We start from the raw sequence: 21,213 nt of genomic DNA, 5'->3' as shown, positions 1-21,213 counted from the left end.
TCACAGCCCCACTGGCAGCAGTAGGTATGGTTCCTCTTGTAATGTTAGTCAAGGAAGCTCGCAGCTGAGTGAACTGGACCAGTATCATGAACATGTTCATAACTCAGAGCAAGATGATGACCATCGAGAAAGGGACTCAATTCATTCTTGCCACAGTGCTGGAAGCTACACAAAGGATGGCCAAGCAGGCTTTGGGGAACAGGAGAAATTGCTGGAGGTGACCAGTGAAGCTGAGAAGGGAAAAGCTTGTGAGCCAAAGGAAATGGTTAAAGAAGATAAAACATCTCATCTTCCTCTAGAATTGGAGCCACATAAAAGCTCCCAGGAGAGGTAGGTGATTATTACTTTAAGGAGAATTTTCCTAGCTTGCCGATCTGATTTCATTGTGACAAAATATTTCTTTCCCATTCCTTCCCCCATAAATCACAAAAAAACAACCAAATAGATCAGCTATTGTTCTTTCAAACATGAGTCCATTGGACTTTTGTAGTCTGTTGGGAGACTAGTTCAATAGGTGGTTACTCTATATAGTCTTGTGCTGGTAGGTCCTGACCTGCTCTACCTCAACTTAACTTCTCTAGCTCTAAAACAGACCTTAAGCCATTCAGAAGGAAAAAAAAAAAAAACACTCAGGGAATTGCCCCAGAAAGAAGAACTTGGCCTCTTATTGGGTATCTTATGGATTATTTTTGTGGATTCAAATTCTGATATTTCTTAAATTTTAAAGAGTACTTGAGACCAAATGATTGTTTTGATGTTTCTTTTATCCTGAGTGTAACTGAGGCCATATGATTCAGAAGAGAGCCATTAAAAGTCATTCAGAAAGTCTTTCTTAATCCTCATCTAGAAGAGCATAATTTTTTATTAAGCAATTTGGACTTATAAGAAAGAAAATAGAAAACTTGACCTTTTAAAATCCATATAGGAGCTAAGCCCATAAATGGTGTATTATCACTGCCAGGCAGTGTTAGTCAGTCGGGTAGCCAGGAGTAGCTGACAGGTGGTAGAGGGAGGATGGTTGAGGGTGACTAAAATACTTGGTATTTTGAAGCAGAATAACAAACTCTGCCCATCCCTCACCTTGAGTCCTGGAGCAACATAGCTTGGACACTTGGCAAGTGAATGAGTAAAAGAGAATGGCATGTCTATCATGTCCCAGAGCTAACTCTAGTTTTGGGCACTTATCCAGAAAGACAAAACTGCCTTTTCTTTTCTCCTTCCCTCTGGCTAGTAAGTGTCTACTCTTTGTGAATATTCCCCACTTTGGGGTAGACAAGAAGCTAAAGAAGCTAAGCTTTGGTATTCTACTTTTGGCCAGTACTACATTTGGATTAGACCAAATAACCTAGCCTTGGTTTGAACAGTGGTAGGAATTGTGGTAGGAAAGGTATTTGTTTGACTGGTTATTGGACACTTCTCTGTTATCTCAAGGCTGGGGGGAAGGAGGTAAGTTACTACTAACTAAACATTATGTATTATCACTAATGAAATATGACAACATGATCTGGTCTAATGTAATGTAATCATCTTTTCCTATAAGATGTTTGGTCATCGCCACTGTTTGCTTCACAAAATAAGTTCTTGAGGCCTGAGAAGTTCTTTTTCCAATTTAGGGAAAGTTAATTGCAATAATGGGACTACTTAGCACTAGGGCTTTGTTTTTAAGGTGAGTGTCAGCAACCTTTCTACAATGTATGAGATTGATTATTCTTAGGCAAAATTTTTCTTATTGAGGAAGAGAGGGGGATATAAGTAGGTCAGTGACAGATTCTTGTAATCCATGTAAACAGTTCCAGTCACTGGGTGCCATCTCATTGCACATCGCATAGGTTGTTAAAACTCAGTCTAGTGTTTAGTCTACAAATAGTGAATAAGACGGCACTAGGGCAAAAACAGTTGATGAATAGCAAACTATGGGAAGGATTAGATGAATGTTGCTGTTTGATTTTGGATGTTCCTTAGTTGTAGTAGCTCTTACTGAATATTTTTTGTTTTGTGGGATGATCTGTTTCTAAAAGAGCTGTTTTGCCTCTGTTCCAAGTTATTCTGAAGAGACTCATTCTTCACCATTTACACAAGCTAGAGCACATTGGATTCGAGCAGTTACCAAAGTCCGACTCCAGCTACAAGAGGTAGGGAATCTACTGGTGTGGTATGCATTAAAGCTATTTATCCTTTGTGAATGAAAAGCTTATGGCATTCATTGATGAGCATTTTTTGGTGAGAATGTTGGAAACTAAAAAAATTGTTAGTTTTTTTTTTTTTTTAATCAGATAGTGCTTCCAGGAAGACTTGGCCAAAAAACTGAGAATTAATTAGGAAGGAAGAAATAATGAGATCTATCTGAATCAGTTTTTAACTCCTCCCTCAGTATTTTGGGGTAACAGGGTTAAAACTGCTTTCTTCTTTTTCATTGTAGAAAGAGGAAAATCAAATGAACGTGATCTAGAGTATGGAGGAGAAATTAAATGCTCACTTCAAGTATCAAAGTTGCTAATCAAATGTAGCCATGATATTATCAATTCAGAAGATCCCTCTTATGTTACAGATTGCAACATGTCCTTTCCTGCTGATCATGTGTGTTTCTTATTTATGTTTTACATAGTCAGCAAAAGGATGTCCTCTACCCAATGGGTGAGAGATTTTCCTTGTTCTATTTTGACATCATAAGAATATCAGAGGGGCAGAGTGGCTATTCACTTGCAATCCTTTTTTTTTCATTTTATAATATGCATATCTTCTCTATTTATCATAAATAATTCCACAATCTCTTTTGGGGTTCTTTACTGGTTTTATGTTTTATAGCTTTCTCTCATCCATTATGCACCTCTCCATTGTTATTTGTGTGAGATTACTTTTTAATTATATGGAGACAATTGTATTTCATATTTTACTGCCATTCGATAATGTAAATAAAATTTTAGTATTTTAAGGAATTGTTTTCTTCAGTGAACTTTTGTACCTCCTTTCCCATTTGTTGTACTTTTAGAGGAGTTGTTTTCTTCAGTGGATTTTTTTTTCCCTTTGGTCAAGTCTGCTTTTTAAGGCATTCTTTTCCTCATTGGCTTTTTAATTTTACCATTTTGGCCTAATCTGTTTTTATAAGGTCTTCTTTTCTTCAGTATTTTTTTTTTTTGTCTACTTTATCAAGTCATTGACTTGTTTTTCTTGATTTTCTTGCATCACTTTCATTTCTCTTCCTAATTTTTCTTTTATCTCTCTTAGTTGATTTTCAAAATCCTTTTTGAGTTCTATGACTTAAGACCAATTTGTATATTTTTTAAAAACTTTGGATGTAGGAGGTTTGACCGGTTATCTTTTAAGTATGTGTTTTGACCACCTTTGTCACAATAGTAACTTTCTATATTCAGAATCTTTTTCTGTTTATTTCCCCAGCCTATTATTTGACTTTCAACTATTTGTTAAAGTAGAACTCTACTTCTAGGGTGGAGGGTCCACTGTTTCAAGTTTCAGGGGTTTTGTGCAGCTGTTTTCAGAGTTTTTTTTCTAGAGACCTCTAAGTTTTTAGTTCTTCTGAGGTGCTATGATCTAAAGAGAGGTGTTTATTCCTCTCATGATATGTACCAATCTGCGAGTACTCATTTCTGTCCTGGAACTATGAAGAAGGTTCCTGCCCCATGTGGCTACAAGCTCTGGTGTGCTTGTGTTCCTCCTTGTCCTGGGACTGTCACCCTGGATTGTGACCTGAATTCAAGCTACAGAGACCTTCCTCAGTGCTAACAAAGAGATCTCTATGATTTCCTTCTGACCATTTATTTGTTCCCTTTATCATATGTGCGCTGAGAACTCTGGAAATTGCCACCACTGCTGCTGATTCAGTAGCTCCCAAAGCTCCTGATTTATAGGCCTTTATAAGGCCCTTAGCAGGACTGAGGGTCTTTTTTTTTTTCTTCTGTTTTTAAAGGAGCTGTCAAAGCTTTGTTCCAAAATTTGGAATTTACTGTTGCATGGTGGTAAATGGAATGACTTGCGAGTCTTAAGATGTAGGTTCTGACACTGCTCTGCCACTGACTGGCACTGTGACTTTGGGTGCTATCTTGGTCTCAGTTTTCTTATTGTTCAAATTAGTAGATTAGATTAGAAGGCCTTCAGAGATCTCTTCAGGTCCTTAGTCTTGGTCTCCTGCACTGTTTCAAAAGCCTTCTCTTTGGCTTCTCTGCCTTAATATTGCTTTCCATTTCAATCCTTCCTTCACACAGTTGCCAAAGTCCTAAATCATAAATCTGCCATGGGACCCTCACCCTACTCAGCAGACCCTAGTCTGTCCCTATTAACTCTGGGATCAAATATCTTTTTTTGCTTTGAAAGTTTTAAACATACACACACAAAGAGTGACACATATACATACACATACACAAAGGAAGTTCTAAACAACCTGATTCCTCCCTACTTTTCCCATCTTCTCACAAGTTACTTCTTTCTACTTATCCTGTGGCCTTTGACATTATTGATCTCTTCTTCTAGATACTCTCTTCTTCTTCTTTTTTTCTGAGGCAATTGGGGTTAAGCGGCCCAGGGTCACACAGCTAGGAAGTGTTAAGTGCCTGAGACCAGATTTGAACTCAAGTCCTCCTGACTTCAGGGCTGGTACTCTATCCACTACACCACCTAGCTGCTCCAGATACTTGGTTTTGAGATACCACTCACTCCCAGTTCTCCTCCAATCTGTCTGACCAACCCTTCTTCTTTGTTTCCTTTGCTGGATCTCCTTTCAGATCATGTGCTCTAACCATAGCTGTCTTTCAGAGTTTTCTGTTCTGGACCCCCTTGTCTTTTCCCTCTAAACTATTTCATTTGGTAATTTCATCACCTTTCATGAATTTAATTACCATCTTGATGCTAATAATTCTCAAATGTACCTTTCCTGCCTCAAGACTCTCCCCACCCCAATCCATCCGTCATTCAGCCACTAAAATGATTTTCCTAAAATGCAAGGCTGATCATCTCAATTAAGTCCAGTACCTTCCTATTGCCTTGAGAAGGAAATACAAAATGCTCAATTTGACATTCCCTTCTTAGCCTACCTCTCTGACATCTGACTCCTAGACACATATTCTTCAGCCCAATGGCACTGGTCTCCTGACTGTTTAATCAACAAGACCTTCCATCTCTCAGTTCTGGGGATGTTTTTCTTTTATATAATATAATTGTTCTCTCTGGGAGCAGGTTTCTTGGGGAGGTTTTCTGGAGCAGCCTTAGTTTCAGTTCAGAGTAATAATCATTCCAAATACAGCCAGCTGATAAAATCCAAACATTTATTTCTTATCTTTTTCCTTGAGCCTAGTGAGATTTCTTAGAGACCTATCTCTCTGCTTGGTTCCAAGAGCTTTTGCAGGTTGTCCTTTGCCTCTGCTTTCTTCAGCCTCCAGCCAGCACAAAGGTGGAAGATAGAATGAATCTGACTTCACCTTTGAGAGTGGGCTTGTGGGCTTCTGTATCTCCCAGAGTGCTCTTTGGCCCTGAGAGCTTCTTGCTTAAATGCTGTTCACTGAGTACACACCAATCATTATATCACTGGAAAAACCATTATTTGTTGTATGATTAAATCAATGCTAAACTAGATTTAAACATTGTCTCCTCAATTCCACTTAGTACCTTGTTTCAAGTTCTGGCCCATAACATTTCCTCATAGGATCAGATCAATCATACTGAACCATACTAAATTAGATAATTATTGTTTCTATCAACTCTAATGAGTTAACACTTTGTGCGGATTCCAACATGGGGATTTTCTCTAATTATACCCTGTGCCTGGTGCACTCTCCCTTCTTACTTTCCTTGCTTCCTTTAAATCCCAACTAAAATCCCTCCTTCTATAGGAAGCCTTTTCCAATCCCTCAGTTCTAATGCCCTCACTCTGTTCATGATTTCCTGTTCATCTTTAATATAGCTTGCTTTGTATATATTTATTTGCATTTTGTCTCCCTCATTAGATTGTAAGTTCCTTGAGGGCAGGGATTGTCTTTTTGTATCTCTAATGTTTAGCATAATGTCTGGTACATAATAGGAGTTTAATAAATATTGAATAACTGTTTTAGATGTTCCTCACGTGAGGATCCCTCTCCTGTCACTATTCCTTTGTATTGGCTGTCCCCCATAGTTAGACTGCTCCCTTTACTCACTTTTTACTTCTTGAAATTTGTGCTTTGTTCCAAGACTTAATTCAAGTACTACCTTCTGCAGGAGGCTTTTCTTGGAAGCCTTTCCCCCCCGTAAACTCCCTCTAGCTGCTAGTTTCGTCTCTTCTAAGATTATTTTGTAGCTATGTAGTATGTATTTTGTATGTACTTGTATGTACATATGTATGTACAGTATGTACAAACTTATGTATGCATTGTTTTCTCCATTAGAATGTAAATTTCTTTTATTATTATTATTATTATCTGACTTGCTTTATTTTGTGTTTTAACATTTTTATTTTCCCCAGTGACATGTAAAACAATTTTTTTCCATTTGTTTTTGAAACTCTGAGTTTCAGATTCTCTCTCTTCTTTTCTTCTTTCCCTTTCCCTGCATTGGGAAGGAACAAGTGAAGTTACACAAAACATTTCGATAAATATCATGTCACAAAAGAAAACATAGATCTCCCCTTCCCCTGCAAAAAAAAAAAAAAAAAAAAAACCTTGAAGAAAAAAAATGTAAATAAAAAAAAGGGTGCTTCAATCTGAACAGACACAATCAGTTCTTTCTTTGGGTCTAGATGGCATTCCTCATCATAAGTCTTTCAGAGTACTCTTGGATCATTTTATTGCTGAGAATAGCAAAGTCATTCACTGCTGATCATCCCACAACTTGTCTATTACTTTGTACACAGTACTAGAATGTACATTTCTTGAAGGTAGGGACTATTTAACTTTTTACTCTATTAATCCAGCTCCTGACACATGGTAGGTGCTCAATCACTGCTTATTGATTGATTGGATGATTCAAGATACAAACTCTAGCTGTACCCTTTTTAAGTTTTCTGCAGTTTTGCAGTCAAATTGTTAATTTGTTATAATGAAATTGTTACTGTAATGTTGCAGTAAGTCTAATCATCAGACAACAATCTAGCACTCTTCATCTTCTGCTTTACTTTGATCAGTCCCTAGACTCCCTGTTAAGATTCATATAAGGTACTAAGACAGTGGAATTGATAGAGACAGTAATTATCTAATTTAGCATGGTACTTAATAGTTCTCTAGTTCACTAATGTACTTAGTACTTATTAGAGTTCCACAAGGTTCACACCTTTAAGAGAGCATATATAAGGAGGAGCCCACTAAAGGACAAGCCCACTAATGAACAAGCCCACTAACACAGAAGCACATTCTCGGAGGCAGTTAAACCTAATCTGGCTTGTGGTTTTTTGTGGCCTTGTGGGAGCCTATTACTGCTTTATATGCTCTGTCTTGGATCAAATCTTCTTGGATCAGTGTTAATTTTATTCAGCTTCATCCTATGCTCATCTTGTCCCCTCCTCCCCCTCATATTTTGTACCTAGTAGCTGCTCTGCTTAAAACTTATATCCCTGACATCTATACCTATAACTCTTAGCTTGCCTTCACATCAATTCACTACTTTGAGAGCTCTATAAACTTCACTCACCTTGGGCAGTCTAGTTATTGATGGACCCTATACCCTAAACATTCCATGCCTTTAATCATCAAGCTCTTCTTCCTAACTTAGTTCCACTCACTGTATCCCTAAACCATTTCCCAGCATTTCCCTAAACCATTTCCCAGCATTTCCCCAAACCTGGTGCTAACTTAGCATTGCTTCATGCTAAAGTACCTAGAATTCTTTGCTTTTGTATCTATTATGTGCCATACTAGCTTTGCCACCCCTTTCCCTAGACCCACCCCAGCCATATTAACCAGATATCTGCAAGTGACCACCATCACCCTTTCAGGAAGATATATATTACTGTTTTCCTATGGTCTCGGCCACCCCTCTTTCTGTTGATTTCAATCAAACTGTATTTTTGGAGAACCAATCAATGGAAGACATAGTATGGCTATATAATTTATCCTGAGGAAAATGAGTGATAGAGATCAATTTGCTTTGTATATGCAAAGTACAAGGGCAGTAAATAGCTTACTTTAAGTGTCAAAAGTTTATTCTTGCAAGTAATTATTCTGGTTTACTTTCCTGCCTGATCAAATGATAGATAGCTTTTGGAGATGCTGGGTTGGTCTAAGGGACTTCTGATGGCGCCCCATGCCATTCTAGTGACATCTCCCATCCAAGAACTCTTTATCTCCTTTTGTTGATGCTGGACATGTCCATCCAGGCTCAGCCTTCAGAATCTGTTCCTTGGTGACTATATGAACAAGAAGTATTTTGGCTTTTTCTGTTGCCTGAGTGGAGGCTTCAGAAAGTAGCACCTGAGCTTAGTCTTTAAGAAAACCAAGAATTCTAAGAGGTAAGGAGAAACTGTAGTTTGTGGATTAAATCAGGGATAGCTTGTGAAAAGGCAGAGAGAAGGAAATGGCATATTTAGTTTGGGGAGTTAGCCACTTTAAGTAAAATATGCGATGTTATGAGAGAAAGTACTAGGAAAGGAACTTTGGTGAGAGCCAGATTATGGAAAGTATTAAATAACAGCTTTTTTATCCTAGAGTCAATAGGGAACCCCTGAAAAGTTTTGAGTAGGAAAGTGACAAGCTTAAATTATAGTTTTAGGAACATTCCTTTGGCAGTTGTAGAGCAATAAACCAATTAGTAGGAGGGTTTTATGGTACAGTAGGCAAGAAGTAATAAGGACCTGATTCTGAACTTATCTAAATAAATATTATCTAATATTTAGATCTAATAACCTAAATATTATCTAAAATATGTATGCATATATTGTATTTAACATATACTTTAACATACTTAACATGTATTGGTCTACCTGCCACCTAGGGGAGGGGATAGGGGAAAGGAGGGGGAAAATTGGAACAGAAGGTTTTGCAATTGTCAATGCAGAAAAATTACCCATGCATATATCTTGTAAATAAAAAGCTATAATAATAATAATAATAAAAAGAGTAGATCTAAATGATGTTGTGGAGGTAGAATTGATAGAACTTGGCAATTTATTGGATATTGGGAATGAGGGAGAAAAAAGTCAATGATGACTTAAGTTGTGAAATTAAGTAGCTTTAAGGCTTACCAGAAAAAGAATGTTTTGTTTTGGTGGGGGGGGGGGGGATATGATTTCCATTTTGAAAGTTTTGAATTTGGAATGATGAGAGCACATTAGGTTCCTCATATCATATTGGGAAAAGTTCTGAAATTCAAGCCAAAAAACCTGACTTCAAATCTTATCTTTGCAACTTACTACTTATGTGACCGCAAGACAATTTAAGCTTTACAGGCCTAGATTTCCTCATCTCTTAAGTATAAACAATTGATCTATGATCCAGGTGGATATATTTAACATTTGATAATATGTTGCTAATATTCAAGAAAGAGAATGAAGTTGGTTATCTATGAAAATTGAACATATGGTTTCTATATAATAAGGTTTCCAAGAGAATCTGTAGACTAGAGGAAGGAGGCTAACCCAAGATGGTGGCCAGGGAACTCCCATGTAAAAGGGCAGGAGATACATGATGATTTAATACAGGCGATTGCAAAGAATAAGTTGAACAGTCATAGAAACCAAAGAAGGTGAGACAGAAGAAGAGATTAATTGACAGTATTAGAAGTAGAATGGTCAAGTAGGATGAGGATTGAGAGAAGGTCATTGAATTTGGAAATTAAGAAATCGTTTCAGCTGAATAGCAATTTGAAAGCTGGATTACTAAGGGCTGGGAAGTGAGTAGGTGAGAAAATGGGAATAATGAATGTAGAATATTTCTTCTAGGAATTTGGTTGTGAAAGGAAGAAGAAATATAGGATGATAGTTTTCGGGAGTGAGAGGGCCAAGCAAATGGGTTTTTTTTTTCCTCCTCCAGATCATTTTATTTTTTAAATGGATTTTATTTTTCCAAATACATGTAAAAATGGTTTTCAACATTCACCTTAAGCCAAAGGTTTTTAAGGATCAGAGAAGTCCGAAGATATTTAAAGACAAAAGAGTTAGTGGATAAGAAGAAATTAAAGAAGAAAGGAAACATATATTTATTAAGAACCTATTAGGTGCCCGCAGTATGCTAATATGCTAAATACTTTACAAATATGATTTCATTTAATCCTCACAAACTTGGGAGGTAGATGCTATTGTACCCCCATTTTATAATTGTGGAAACTGAGGCAAACAAGTTAAATGACTTGCCCAGGTAATAAGTGTTAGAGGTCATATTGAATCCTAGTGGCTTGCCACTAGGTCCTATGCTCTACCTACTGCACCACCTAGCCATAAAAGGGGAAATGAAAAAAGAGAAACTCCCAGGAGCAGAAAGGATCAAGAACCCAAGTAGAGAGAAGGATTGGCCTTGGCAAAGAAAAAGGTCGCTGTCCTCAGAGCTTGGAGGAAAGGAGAAGAGAATGAGGAATGGTATGCAGAGGTCTTGAGGTATAGCGATAATGAAGCAATCACAGCAGATGGATTTGATTTCCCTAGTCAGAGTAAGGCCTGCTGGGAAGAAGAGAAGGGAGCTCTTAAGAAGCTAAGCGAAGGTTTCGAATAATTGCAGGGAATAGTGTAATAGCCAGGTGATATGAAAAAAAAAAGTTGTTTAGCAGCAGGGAGGGCCCAGGTAAGATTAGTTACCTTTTTAATATGAGAGTGATGCAGGTGAAGAACTTCCTCCAGCTTTGATGATCATCCAGTGAGTTCTGAATCCTCCTAATTGTACTGTTCACTTTGACCACAAGGACATTATGAGACACATTAAATATCTTGTGAAAATTCAGGTATCACTCCCTTTTGTTGTTCTTCAGTTCTATTCAACTCCATTTGGGATTTTCTTAGCAGAGATATTGTAGTAGTTTGCCATATCCTTCTCCAGTTTATTTTATAGATGAAGCAAACAGGATTAAGCAATTTTCTCAAGATCACATAGCTAGTAAGTTTGAGACCAGATTTGAACTCATTAAGATGTCTTTCTGATTCCATCCACAATGTTCAATCCTTCACACCAATTACTTCCTTTTAAATTATTTTCCTGACCTACTAACTACTAATTTACTGGCCACTTAAACTGTCACAGGTTAGTGTGGAATGAATTGTACTTGAACCCATGAAAGTTCTTAATATAATGATGAATCTTAGAATTTCTCCATGAAGTAATGTTTATTGTCCTATAGATTATAGAATCTAACTTCTTCTTTTTTTGAAGGTTAGGCTATTTGCTAACGTCTCGTTCTATGACTTCTCATCTTTTTTTTCACAACTTTTCAAAGAGGCTATAAATAGTGACTTGCAAGTTTGTTTAGTATCCTGGGCTAGTTGACAAAATTAGTGAAGCTAACTTGATGTTTTTTCCCCATCATTTTATTTATCTCATGAATGCAAGATTCAAGAAAAAGTCAAGATATGTAATGATCAGATTTATGCCATATCATTATGGCTGCTATGTAGAGGATGGATTGAATAAGAGGACCTTGAAGCAAGAAGACCAATTAGGTGACTATTGGAATAATCCAAGCAAAAAGTAATGATGGCCTATGAATTTCATTTCCTTTTTAAGCATATTTAATTTGCACTTTTCACTCTGAGGATCATTTTCTTTAGCAGAGAAAAGTGAAGAAAAATAGGAGCCATCTCTATTGTTTTCATTTCATCCCATTCCCATGCCCATCCACCTGCAAAGCAGGTTATCAAGATAGCTAAAATAGCACTTTATTTTGTCCTTAATATTCATTGCAAACTCCAACTTTCTCTTGTTTTGTGAATGCAAAGTGCATGAGTAGTAGCTTGCTCTCTAAGTGCATTCTTTCAAAGAGTTTTTTTGGCCTTCCTCCCAGCCCTAGAGGTACTGAGATGCTGAGCTGTCCCCTCACCATCAACTGAAGTGGAAAGGATTTCTGCTGGAGTCCAGGGCCTCTTCCAGGGGCATCTTCCATTCAAGAACTCTTTATCTTTTGATATTGACCCTTGGCATGTGTTTATACCTGGTCCCCAAGATCTCTAACTTGGTGACCTGGTGAACAAGTATAGTTTTGGCTTTCTCTTGTTTCCTAAGTGGAGACTTCAGGAAGTGTCATCTGAGCTTAGTCTTCAAGAAATCCAGGGGTTCCAAGAGGTAAAGATAAATTGTAGTTTGAGGAACAGAATATTAGGAATAAAAAGTGAAACTAAAGATATGGAAATGAATACCAAAAAATGACATTATCCTATAGGATCGTGGATTTTTAGAGCTTAGGCGTCAGGTAATACAATATTCTAACTTTACAAATAAGGAAACTGATGTCCAGAAAGGTTAAATGATCTGCCCACTGTAGCACAGGTTAGAATTGGGAGAACTAAGATTCAAATCCTATTCTTCTGGCTCCATGTTCAGCACCCACAGATCTATATCCAGCATTTTTAAAAATTGAAGTTGGTTAAAGATTTTCTTTCATGATTATATCAGTCTCTTTAGACTCCTTTTCCTTATCATTCATTTGTATCATTAGAATTTTCTTTTTGAGAGCCTAGTATTGCTCTTATACAGACTTTCTATGAAGAGACTTAGATTATAGTATCATATCAGTCCTTATTCAGATTCAGCAAGCACTATGTGCCAGGTTCTGTGTTAGGTGCTGGGGATCCAAAGGTAAACATGAAATGTCCCTGCCCTCAAATAGCTTACCTTCTATTAAAAGAAAATAACATATATGTAGAAAGTTAAATATAAAATATATACAAAGCAATTTTTTGGGAATGGACGCAAGTCTGCCATAAAGGGAAAATTGCTCATGATAGAATAGAAGATCCAGAATGTACAGTGTAAGTATGGAACAAGACCAAAGCATGTATGAGCCACTAGAGACATTGAGTACCACATTAAAAAAAATTCTTTCTTCCAAATTCTAGAATGTATATCAGATTATCTCATGAAACTCAAGGATGATGTGATCACTCCTTGGTTCCTGTCATTTCTCTTCATCCTTATTAATCAGAATAAGGTGAGAAATATAGTTTCCCCTGGTTGCTCCCTGAAGTTTCTCATTGAGGTGTGCCAAAAGTGTTCTCTTCTTGCAATAGAGAATAATTACTAATAGGACGACACTTCCAAGTCACTTACATAATTTTACATTAGTTTTAAATCATTTTCTCTCACTGGAGTGGGGTACTGCCACTTCATAATTAATAATCACTAAGACCCTTTCTTGGGTTTTAGTTGGAGATAAGCTAGAAGACTTGTCATAATTACTACTCAGTAAACTATCCCAGGTTGATGCATTAATCCAGTTGGGGCTCTAAATAAAGGAAGGGAACTTTGTTTTAATGTGGGCAATTATTATACTTTAAAAAGGACAAGTAAAACTATTGCCTAAACTTTCATTATGAAGTTTTGTGTTTGTGATTCTTTCCGTTTGTGTTTCTCTCTCTGACCTTCAGCATGTATCCCTGTTTATACCTATTTAGGCCTTAAATGGTCAGACAGAAGAATACAGGCATTCATTGTGGAGTGGTTGTGAATCATTTGATGTCAATTAGATCTCAAAACATTATTGGTCAAATTTTTATGAGAATAGATGGATAAAATTGTACTTGATTTTGTAAATTGACTCAACATGAAAAATATACTTTGAAATTTGGATTGTGTCCCACATTTGCTGACCACGTGATTAGCCAATGAGTCATGCTATTGTTTCTGCATCCTCTCCTTTCTTCTTTGATTTAGCTTATGAGTGAGGAGTATTTGTAGCATCAGGAGCTTAATTGAGTGGCCAGTACCAAGAAACAGACAGCAATTCTCACATGCAGCATGTATGAATCAGTTTATGACAGGCAATATATTCTTTTCTCTTCATTTTCTATTTAGAGGGGGCCACTGGGCTGGATGTGAGTAGCTGCTTGGCTGGTGGGTGCTAAAAAAAGAAAACTGTCAGGTTTTCAGCTGTCATCATTGCTCTATAGCAGCCTTATAGCTGTGGAGAAGAGAATTATGTCTATGTGCCCTTTCTGGATATCTCTGTTATTTTCATGGTAAAAAGGAGGATTTAAAGGTTAAATTCATTGAAGAAAAACTTGTGATATCAACATGTCAGCTTATTTTTGGCATTTTTTCCTCCAAGTTTCCAGTTTTCCCCAATACATCTTAAACTCTGTGGAATGATCTGACCTTTAGTTATGGGCAATTGAGGGAGGAATGCTTGAAGCCAATGAGACCTGAACCAGAGGAGCAGGCTACAGCTAATTCACATTTTTTAAAATAAATTTTTTTATTTTTATCTTTTATTTTTATTTTGCCCGTATTTCCCTCTGTATTTCTTTCCTTCCCATGACTGGGAAAACTTCACCAGCAAGTCCTAAGGCCATTTTCTTTGGCGATGGGAAAAGCTATTAAAAAGATAAAAAAAATTCCTAAGGATATTTTGAGGACTTTTGATTAGCTATGCAATTCATAGCAATTTCACTGTTTTGCCTAAACTGCAGAGATCTGTTAAAAATTCTGATAATACTCTTCTCAGCCCAAAAGTTTTCAAATCACCTCAGTTTCTATAGATAAGATTATTACATCCTAAATGGAGATTAAAAAAGGAAAAAAGCCTTTGCTTCACTGGCTATGATGTTTAATTATTACCCCAGTATGCTAGGAAATAAAAAAATTGAAACATTTTACTGATCTGCAGCAAATAGCACTTAAAAAATAATTAAGGGACAGTTAGATGGTGCAGTGAATAGCGCACTAGCCCTAAGAGGCAGGAGTATTGAAGTTCAAATCCAGCCTTACATGTTTAACATTTCTGGCTTTGTGACCCTGGCCAAGTCATTTAATCCCAATAGCCTGGCTTCCCCCCCCCCAAAAAAGAAAAAAACACTCAAAATAAAATGTTAAAGGGAAAATAGTGAGTCAAATTGGTACCAACACCTATGTGTTGTCCTTCTCACCCCTGCTAGCCATTTGTGGTATAATTTTCCATCTCCAGTGCTATTTGCCCTATCTTTGGTGCTGCAGCTCTTTGGAGACTTCTGAATGTTGCTGCTCAATCAGCAATTAGCAGATATGGGGCTCCTGATTTGTGTGCTAAACAACTAAACAACTGGTTATAGCCCCCTACTAGTTATTTGGTAAGTTGCCTTTCTTTCCCATCTACTTTTCTACTGGCTTTTTGTGTTTTTCTGCTGCTCATATAATTGGGAGAGATATAGACCTGGGGAATATCCTATCTTACCTCCAATGTTTGGTAGCTAACAACTCAGAGTTAACTACTCTAAACTACAAAGAGTATCCTTTGCTGTAATGTTTTTGGGGGTTTTCTGGGGGTCTTGGAGCAGCTTTCCTTTCAGCAAATTAATCACCACAAGAATAGCCAGGTTTTAAAGTCCAAATCCTTTATTATCTCCTTCACAATGTAGTTTCCTTGCCTGGGGCTCAGGCCAGCTTTCTTAGAGGCCTTCTCGAGTCTTGGTTTCAGTGAGGGAAGGGCAGGAGGCCAGGCCAGCCACAGTGTTGTGAGATGAATCTGGCTCTGAGTCTGAGTCCCAGCTTATATGCAGTACACTGAGTATAAACCAATCATTATATCAGTAGGAAACCGTTATTTGTTGTAAGATTAAATCAATCATACTGAACTTAGAGAACTATTAAGCACCATGCTAAACTAGATAACCATTGTCTCATCAATTCTACTGAGTTAGCACCTTGTAAGAATCCTTGTTTTACAGTTCTGGCCCATAACACTTTGCCATACTTTATTAAGGTAGATAATGTATAGGTATTCTGCTTATTTCTTCTCTGGATGTGTCAGATATTTATAAAATCATTTATTTAGAGAGCAATTACTGCTAAATGTAGAAATTGATGTCAATGTAAGAAGATACTCAAGTCTTAAATTATTTTCTGTGAACCCCCAAAGTAACTCTCTCTAATTTGAAAGGAAAACATTAATTCAGGTGCACATCTGAAAAAAGTAATACAACATAATTCATTTATTTGTTGCTATATCCCTAGTATAGGACTAGGACTTTCAGTAGGCAATTAAAAATTTCTGTCATTTGCTTGATTAAGCAAGTATGTGTGGATCACTGGACACTTGGGAATAAACAAAGTGTGAAGTTTTGATTAAACAGTTTCTGCTCTCAGGAAGTTTATAATCTAGTAGAAGATATGACTGCAGAGAATCTCAGAAGAGATCCCAGAAGTCATTTGTCAACACTCTGCTTTCCTTCTATTCCATCTCTAATAAGAGATAGTTATACTGTATAACATTATATGAATACTGTGGAATGTTGCAAAACAAAGTGTATCACCATCCTAGGCATCTAGGCTTGTCACTTTGGTGTATTCCTCTTTCTCATTCATCCCACGTATCCAGTGGATTGCCAAATCTAGTTTTTCTACCTTGGCAATATCTCTTGGATAGCCGCTAACATTTATATAGTGTATGCCAGGAACTATGCTAATCATTCACGATTATTGTCTCATTTGATCCTCACAAAAACTCAGCAAGGTAGGTTATGTTATTATCACCATTTCACAGTTGTTTTTTCTTCATTCTGGAAGAAGACCTTGACATCAGGAAGGAGATGCCATGACAGGCAAGTGAGTTGGATTTAAGTGTGGGAGTCTGGACAAGGTCACCTACCTCACTTATGAAGAAACCAAGGCAAAAAGGTTTCAGTGACTTGCCCTAGGATCACATAGCTAGTAAATGTCTGAGATTAGATTTGAATTTGAATTCAGGTCTTCTTGACTTGGAGCCTAGCACTTGAGCTCCACTCACACAAATACAGCTCTGCTTCAGGCCCTTATTATTTCTTGCCTTGCTGGTCTCCCAGCCTCAAAGTTCTTAGAATTCCACTTCTTCCCCTTGACTGCCCAGGTAATTTGTCTAAATGATTGATTTTTAAGCTTTTTGGTCTCAAGACTCCTTCACATTCCTAAAAATTATTGTGGATTGAACCCAAAGAGTTTTTGTTAAAGTGTATTGTTATAGCTATTGATATATTAATATAGCTATATTAGAAATTAAACCTTAAGTTTTAAAAATATATTTACTTATAAATTCATTTAAAATAATACATGTTAACATAATATATTTTAGTGAAAAAAATATAGTATCCTAAACAAAAAAAAGTCATAAGAATAACATGGTTTTGCACATTTTTGTATATCTTTTTAACATCTGGCTTAAAGAAAACAGCTGCATTCTGATATCTATATCTGTGTTGTTAATTGTTTTGTTTAAAGTATACAATGAAAATCCAGCTTCACAGATATATAATTGTAAAAGAGAATATTTTAATAGGCAAATAACATCTTATTATTTTTATGAAAGTAGTTTGACCTTGCAGATTTTGTGAAAGGGTCTTGGAAGCCCCCAAAGGTCTATAAACCACACTTTGAGAACTTCATAATTTGGTGCTTCCCTATTTTTATAGTCTTCTTATGTTGGAATCCTTACTAAGTGTTGTCATTAGAGTTGATAGAAACAATGCTTGAGTTCACACCTTTGGGAGAATTCACATTAGAGCTCACACCTTTGAGAGTTCACACATTAGCTCATACATTGGAGTTCACAAGTTCGGGAGATTCACAAGTCAGGAACCCACAATCCCACTCTCTCAGAGGAGGAGTCAACCTTTGGGTTCACACCTTTAAGAGATCATATATAAGAAGCTCTTAGAGCTTCAGTCAGTCAGTCAGTTCAGAAGATTGCCAGGAGTCAAGAGTTGAGCTAAAGGCAGAAGCTAGCAGAGGCAAAAGACTAGCAACGAGAGCTCTCGGAACCAAAGAAAACTCAAGTGAGTTCAGTTCGGGAGATTGACAAGCTAGAGACTGCAGTTGGGATGAACGAAGGCTTCAGAGGAGCAGAACCAAGACTGAGATTGAGAACTGGAGATTCAGAGAGAGCTGCAGAGCTCTTGGAACCAAAGAGAGAGATAGGCCTCTAAGAAAACTAACCGGGCTATTTTGGAAGTGACAATAAAAGACTGTACTTAAATCCTTGGCTGCATTTGAGGTGATTATTACTCTGAACTTAAACTAAGGCTGCCTCCAGAGAACCTCCCCAAGAAACCTGCTCCCAGAGAACCATCATATTTAGAAAAAGAAGAGAACACCACATTCTTATGCTTTAATCCTCACCATATACTTTATAACAGTGGCCTTCTTGCAATTCATTAAACATATAATGGAGAAACTGATCAATAAGTCCTACCCTTATAAGCCTGCATAGAATGTATACATATTTAGCTAATACAATACTCTACATGGAAGCAGACTTTCTAGCCTCTTCTATGTGGAAAACTGAATCGACTAAGCATACTGGGATACTCCTATTCCTGAGGAGTAGGAGTGTCTTTTCTGTAATGTCATTGACTCTCAACCTTCCTCCCCCTGTCGTCCTATCCTGTGATCCCTTCACTGTTAGCCAACAGTGACTATAGTTCCAATTCTATATAAGCTATTTAACATCAATTAACTTTTACGAAAGGATATTTCCAAAAGGATTTTTCAAAGATATGACTAGAAGTACAAAACATTTTTTCCAAACACCTTAGGGACACACTCTTCTCCTACCACTTTGGTCTCTTGGAAGAGAGTGGGCCCAGAGTATACTGGCTAAATGTTAGAGTTTGCCTGGGATAGCATTAGAAAAGAGATATCTCAACCCCTCAGAATTGCTTGTCGAACTCTGAGGAGATATAGCACTTGGTTCTGGGACAGTGAGCTCAGAGAATGCTTGCAGCAAGTATAACATTTCACCACTCTGCCTTTGCATCTGACTGTCCTCTATGTCTGAAGTACTCTTGTCTATCTCATCTCTCTGGCTTTTAGTATTTTTGACTTCCTGTCAAATTTCACCTTTTGCTGAAGGCCTTTTATAGTCCCATCCTCCCTCTTATCCCCATTCTTCTAATGCCTTCCCCTCTTATATTGTCTCCCATCTAATATCTACATATTAAATTCATTTGTATATTATACATTTGTCACATACACACAAAAGTAGTAGAGATATACATACATATTCTATATAATTAATGTACATCTTGCCTCATCATTAAGAATATAACATCTTTGAGAGCAGGGATTGTAAGTGTCCTTAGGATTTAGCTCAATGCTAGACATTTAACTGCTTAATAAACGTTGCTTGATTGTGATTTCAAAGATGAAGTAGCATTGGAAGAAGTAGCATTTAAATTAGTTATAAAGGATGATTAGGGATTCAATAGGCAAAGAAAGAGGGAGGGTCACTCGATAATATGAACTTAACTAAGCAAAGGCATGAAGGTATGGGAACACAGTGTATATTTGCAGGAAAAGAGTTTTTTTTAGTTTGATAAAACATTTTTAAGCACTTCCTATATACTAGACATTGTGCTAAGCACTGGGGATACAATTACAAGGGGGTGAAATCCAGAGAGAATCAAGAATAGGATCCTTCCCAAAATGGACTCCCCCAAAGAAGGAATCAAGAACAAAGAGAAGAGGGGCTGCTGGGTGGCACAGTGGATAGAGCACTGGTCCTTGAGTCAAGAGGATCTGAACTCAAATCTGGGCTCAGACACTTGATACTTAACAAAGGAAAAAAAAGAAAAGAAAAGAAAAAAGCTTCAGTTTGGAGGTTTGTCAGGATGGCAATGAAGTAGGTGAGGAAAAGGAGATGTAGTCCAGAGAAATTGAGAGCAAGGCATAATGGTTGTAGTCTTTCCCACAATAATTTATTAGTTAGGAAAGAACCAATAATAAGAGGAGAGTTCCAGGTCAAACTTTTCTAGAGTGTCAAAAGCTTGATATGAATATAGAATATGGCAAGTGTGATATGAGATAAAATCAGATAGGTAGAACAAGGTTTGCAAAGTTTAAGAAACTTGAATACCAGGCAAAGTGAATTGACCTAATTGATACCTACTAAGCTTCTTTTCCCCTATAGACTGCACCAATTTTTTCCCTAAAACATAAAGAAGCTATCCTCAAAATGTGATTGGCCCAAAGGGACCTATCTAGTGGCCTCAGCCCATGTTGACATAGTTTCCTGGTCATCTCAGGGCTTAAAAACTTCTATTCCCATAAGAAGCCCTGACCATTCAGACTTGGGGGATGTCCCAAGTTGGATTTAGTAACTGTACCCTTAAAAGGCATCTGATTGAGTAAACCAGGTAGACATTCATAAAAGTCTATACTACTACCCTAGAAGTAACTCTACTAAGTAGCATCAAGGCTAACCGCAAGGTCATGAGAGACTAGGTGAGCTATACACTATGTATGGAAATAATGCAATGAGTCTTTAGTGAGCTTACGTTATCAGCTAATTGCTTATAAGAGGAGCTTGTAGGAATATGATGTTCATGGCAAAATGGGGGTTGGGGAATATGAAAAAACGCTTAACATAGTGCTCTTTCTAGGACATTATATAAGCTTGTTTGTTTCAACATGTCTAGAGGTACTAGTCTGTTGTGGTAAGCAGACACAGGCAGGTGGTGAGAAGAGAGGTATTCCTGAGAATCTTCACATTAGAAAGAGGGCCGTAGAGCTTATTTCATGACAAGAGCTAGCCCTCTTGATCTGTGTTTTTCCTGCTACTTAAGCCATTTGCTATGCTTTTGGCTCTAAAGCCTGGATATTTGTCTATGCAAATCATCTCTGATACCAAGAGGCTGTTCTGCACCATAAAGACAGGTTTGACTCTTCTGTGTGCTTCCCCTGAATGTCTGCTTTATAATCTTTCCCCCTGATCTGCCCCCTGCTTAAATTACACCATTCAGCTTCCCCCAGGTCTAAATGAAGTCAGCCTTGGAGCGCCTGTCAATCCTTCTACACATCCCACCTCTGTGCCTTCTCCCACTCTGTCCTTTCCACCTGATTGCCGCCTACTTCACAGACATCCAATTATCACCTCCCAATGTTCAAATCTTGCTTTTTCCTCCAGGAGATTTTTCTCAAGTTAGATTTATACTCATGTCCATCCTCACCCACTCTACCAATATGACTTTCTAGTCATCACTACCACCAACCAACATTTAATGAGCACCTGCTCTATGCTAAGGATGTACTGAAGTAGAAAGCATGGTTCCTACCCCAAGTAGTTTACTTGAAACAGGAAGATAGGACATATATTTAGAAAATTGATTAATATTACATGAAAGAATATAATAAATACCTCATAGATGATCCATCAATATGT

At 37.3% G+C, this 21,213-nt stretch overlaps 1 protein-coding gene across 7 annotated transcripts in view; it reads left to right on the top strand.

Annotated features, from left to right (window-relative positions):
- LOC100918963 (protein unc-13 homolog B) overlaps nt 1-21,213 on the top strand; it is a 327,802-nt gene that overhangs the window by 198,132 nt on the left and 108,457 nt on the right. For all 7 annotated transcript variants that reach the window (XM_031945396.1, XM_012543050.3, XM_031945394.1 and 4 more), the window contains 2 exons: nt 7-330; nt 2,042-2,132. In XM_031945396.1, coding sequence (XP_031801256.1) covers nt 7-330; nt 2,042-2,132 — 415 coding nt within the window. The remainder of the gene's footprint in view (nt 1-6; nt 331-2,041; nt 2,133-21,213) is intronic.

This window comes from Sarcophilus harrisii, chromosome 1 (assembly GCF_902635505.1).
Source record: "Sarcophilus harrisii chromosome 1, mSarHar1.11, whole genome shotgun sequence".
In the NCBI taxonomy this organism is placed as follows: Eukaryota; Metazoa; Chordata; class Mammalia; order Dasyuromorphia; family Dasyuridae; genus Sarcophilus; species Sarcophilus harrisii.
Note: the sequence above shows the minus strand (reverse complement) of the source record. Positions and strands in the feature narration are given on the sequence as shown.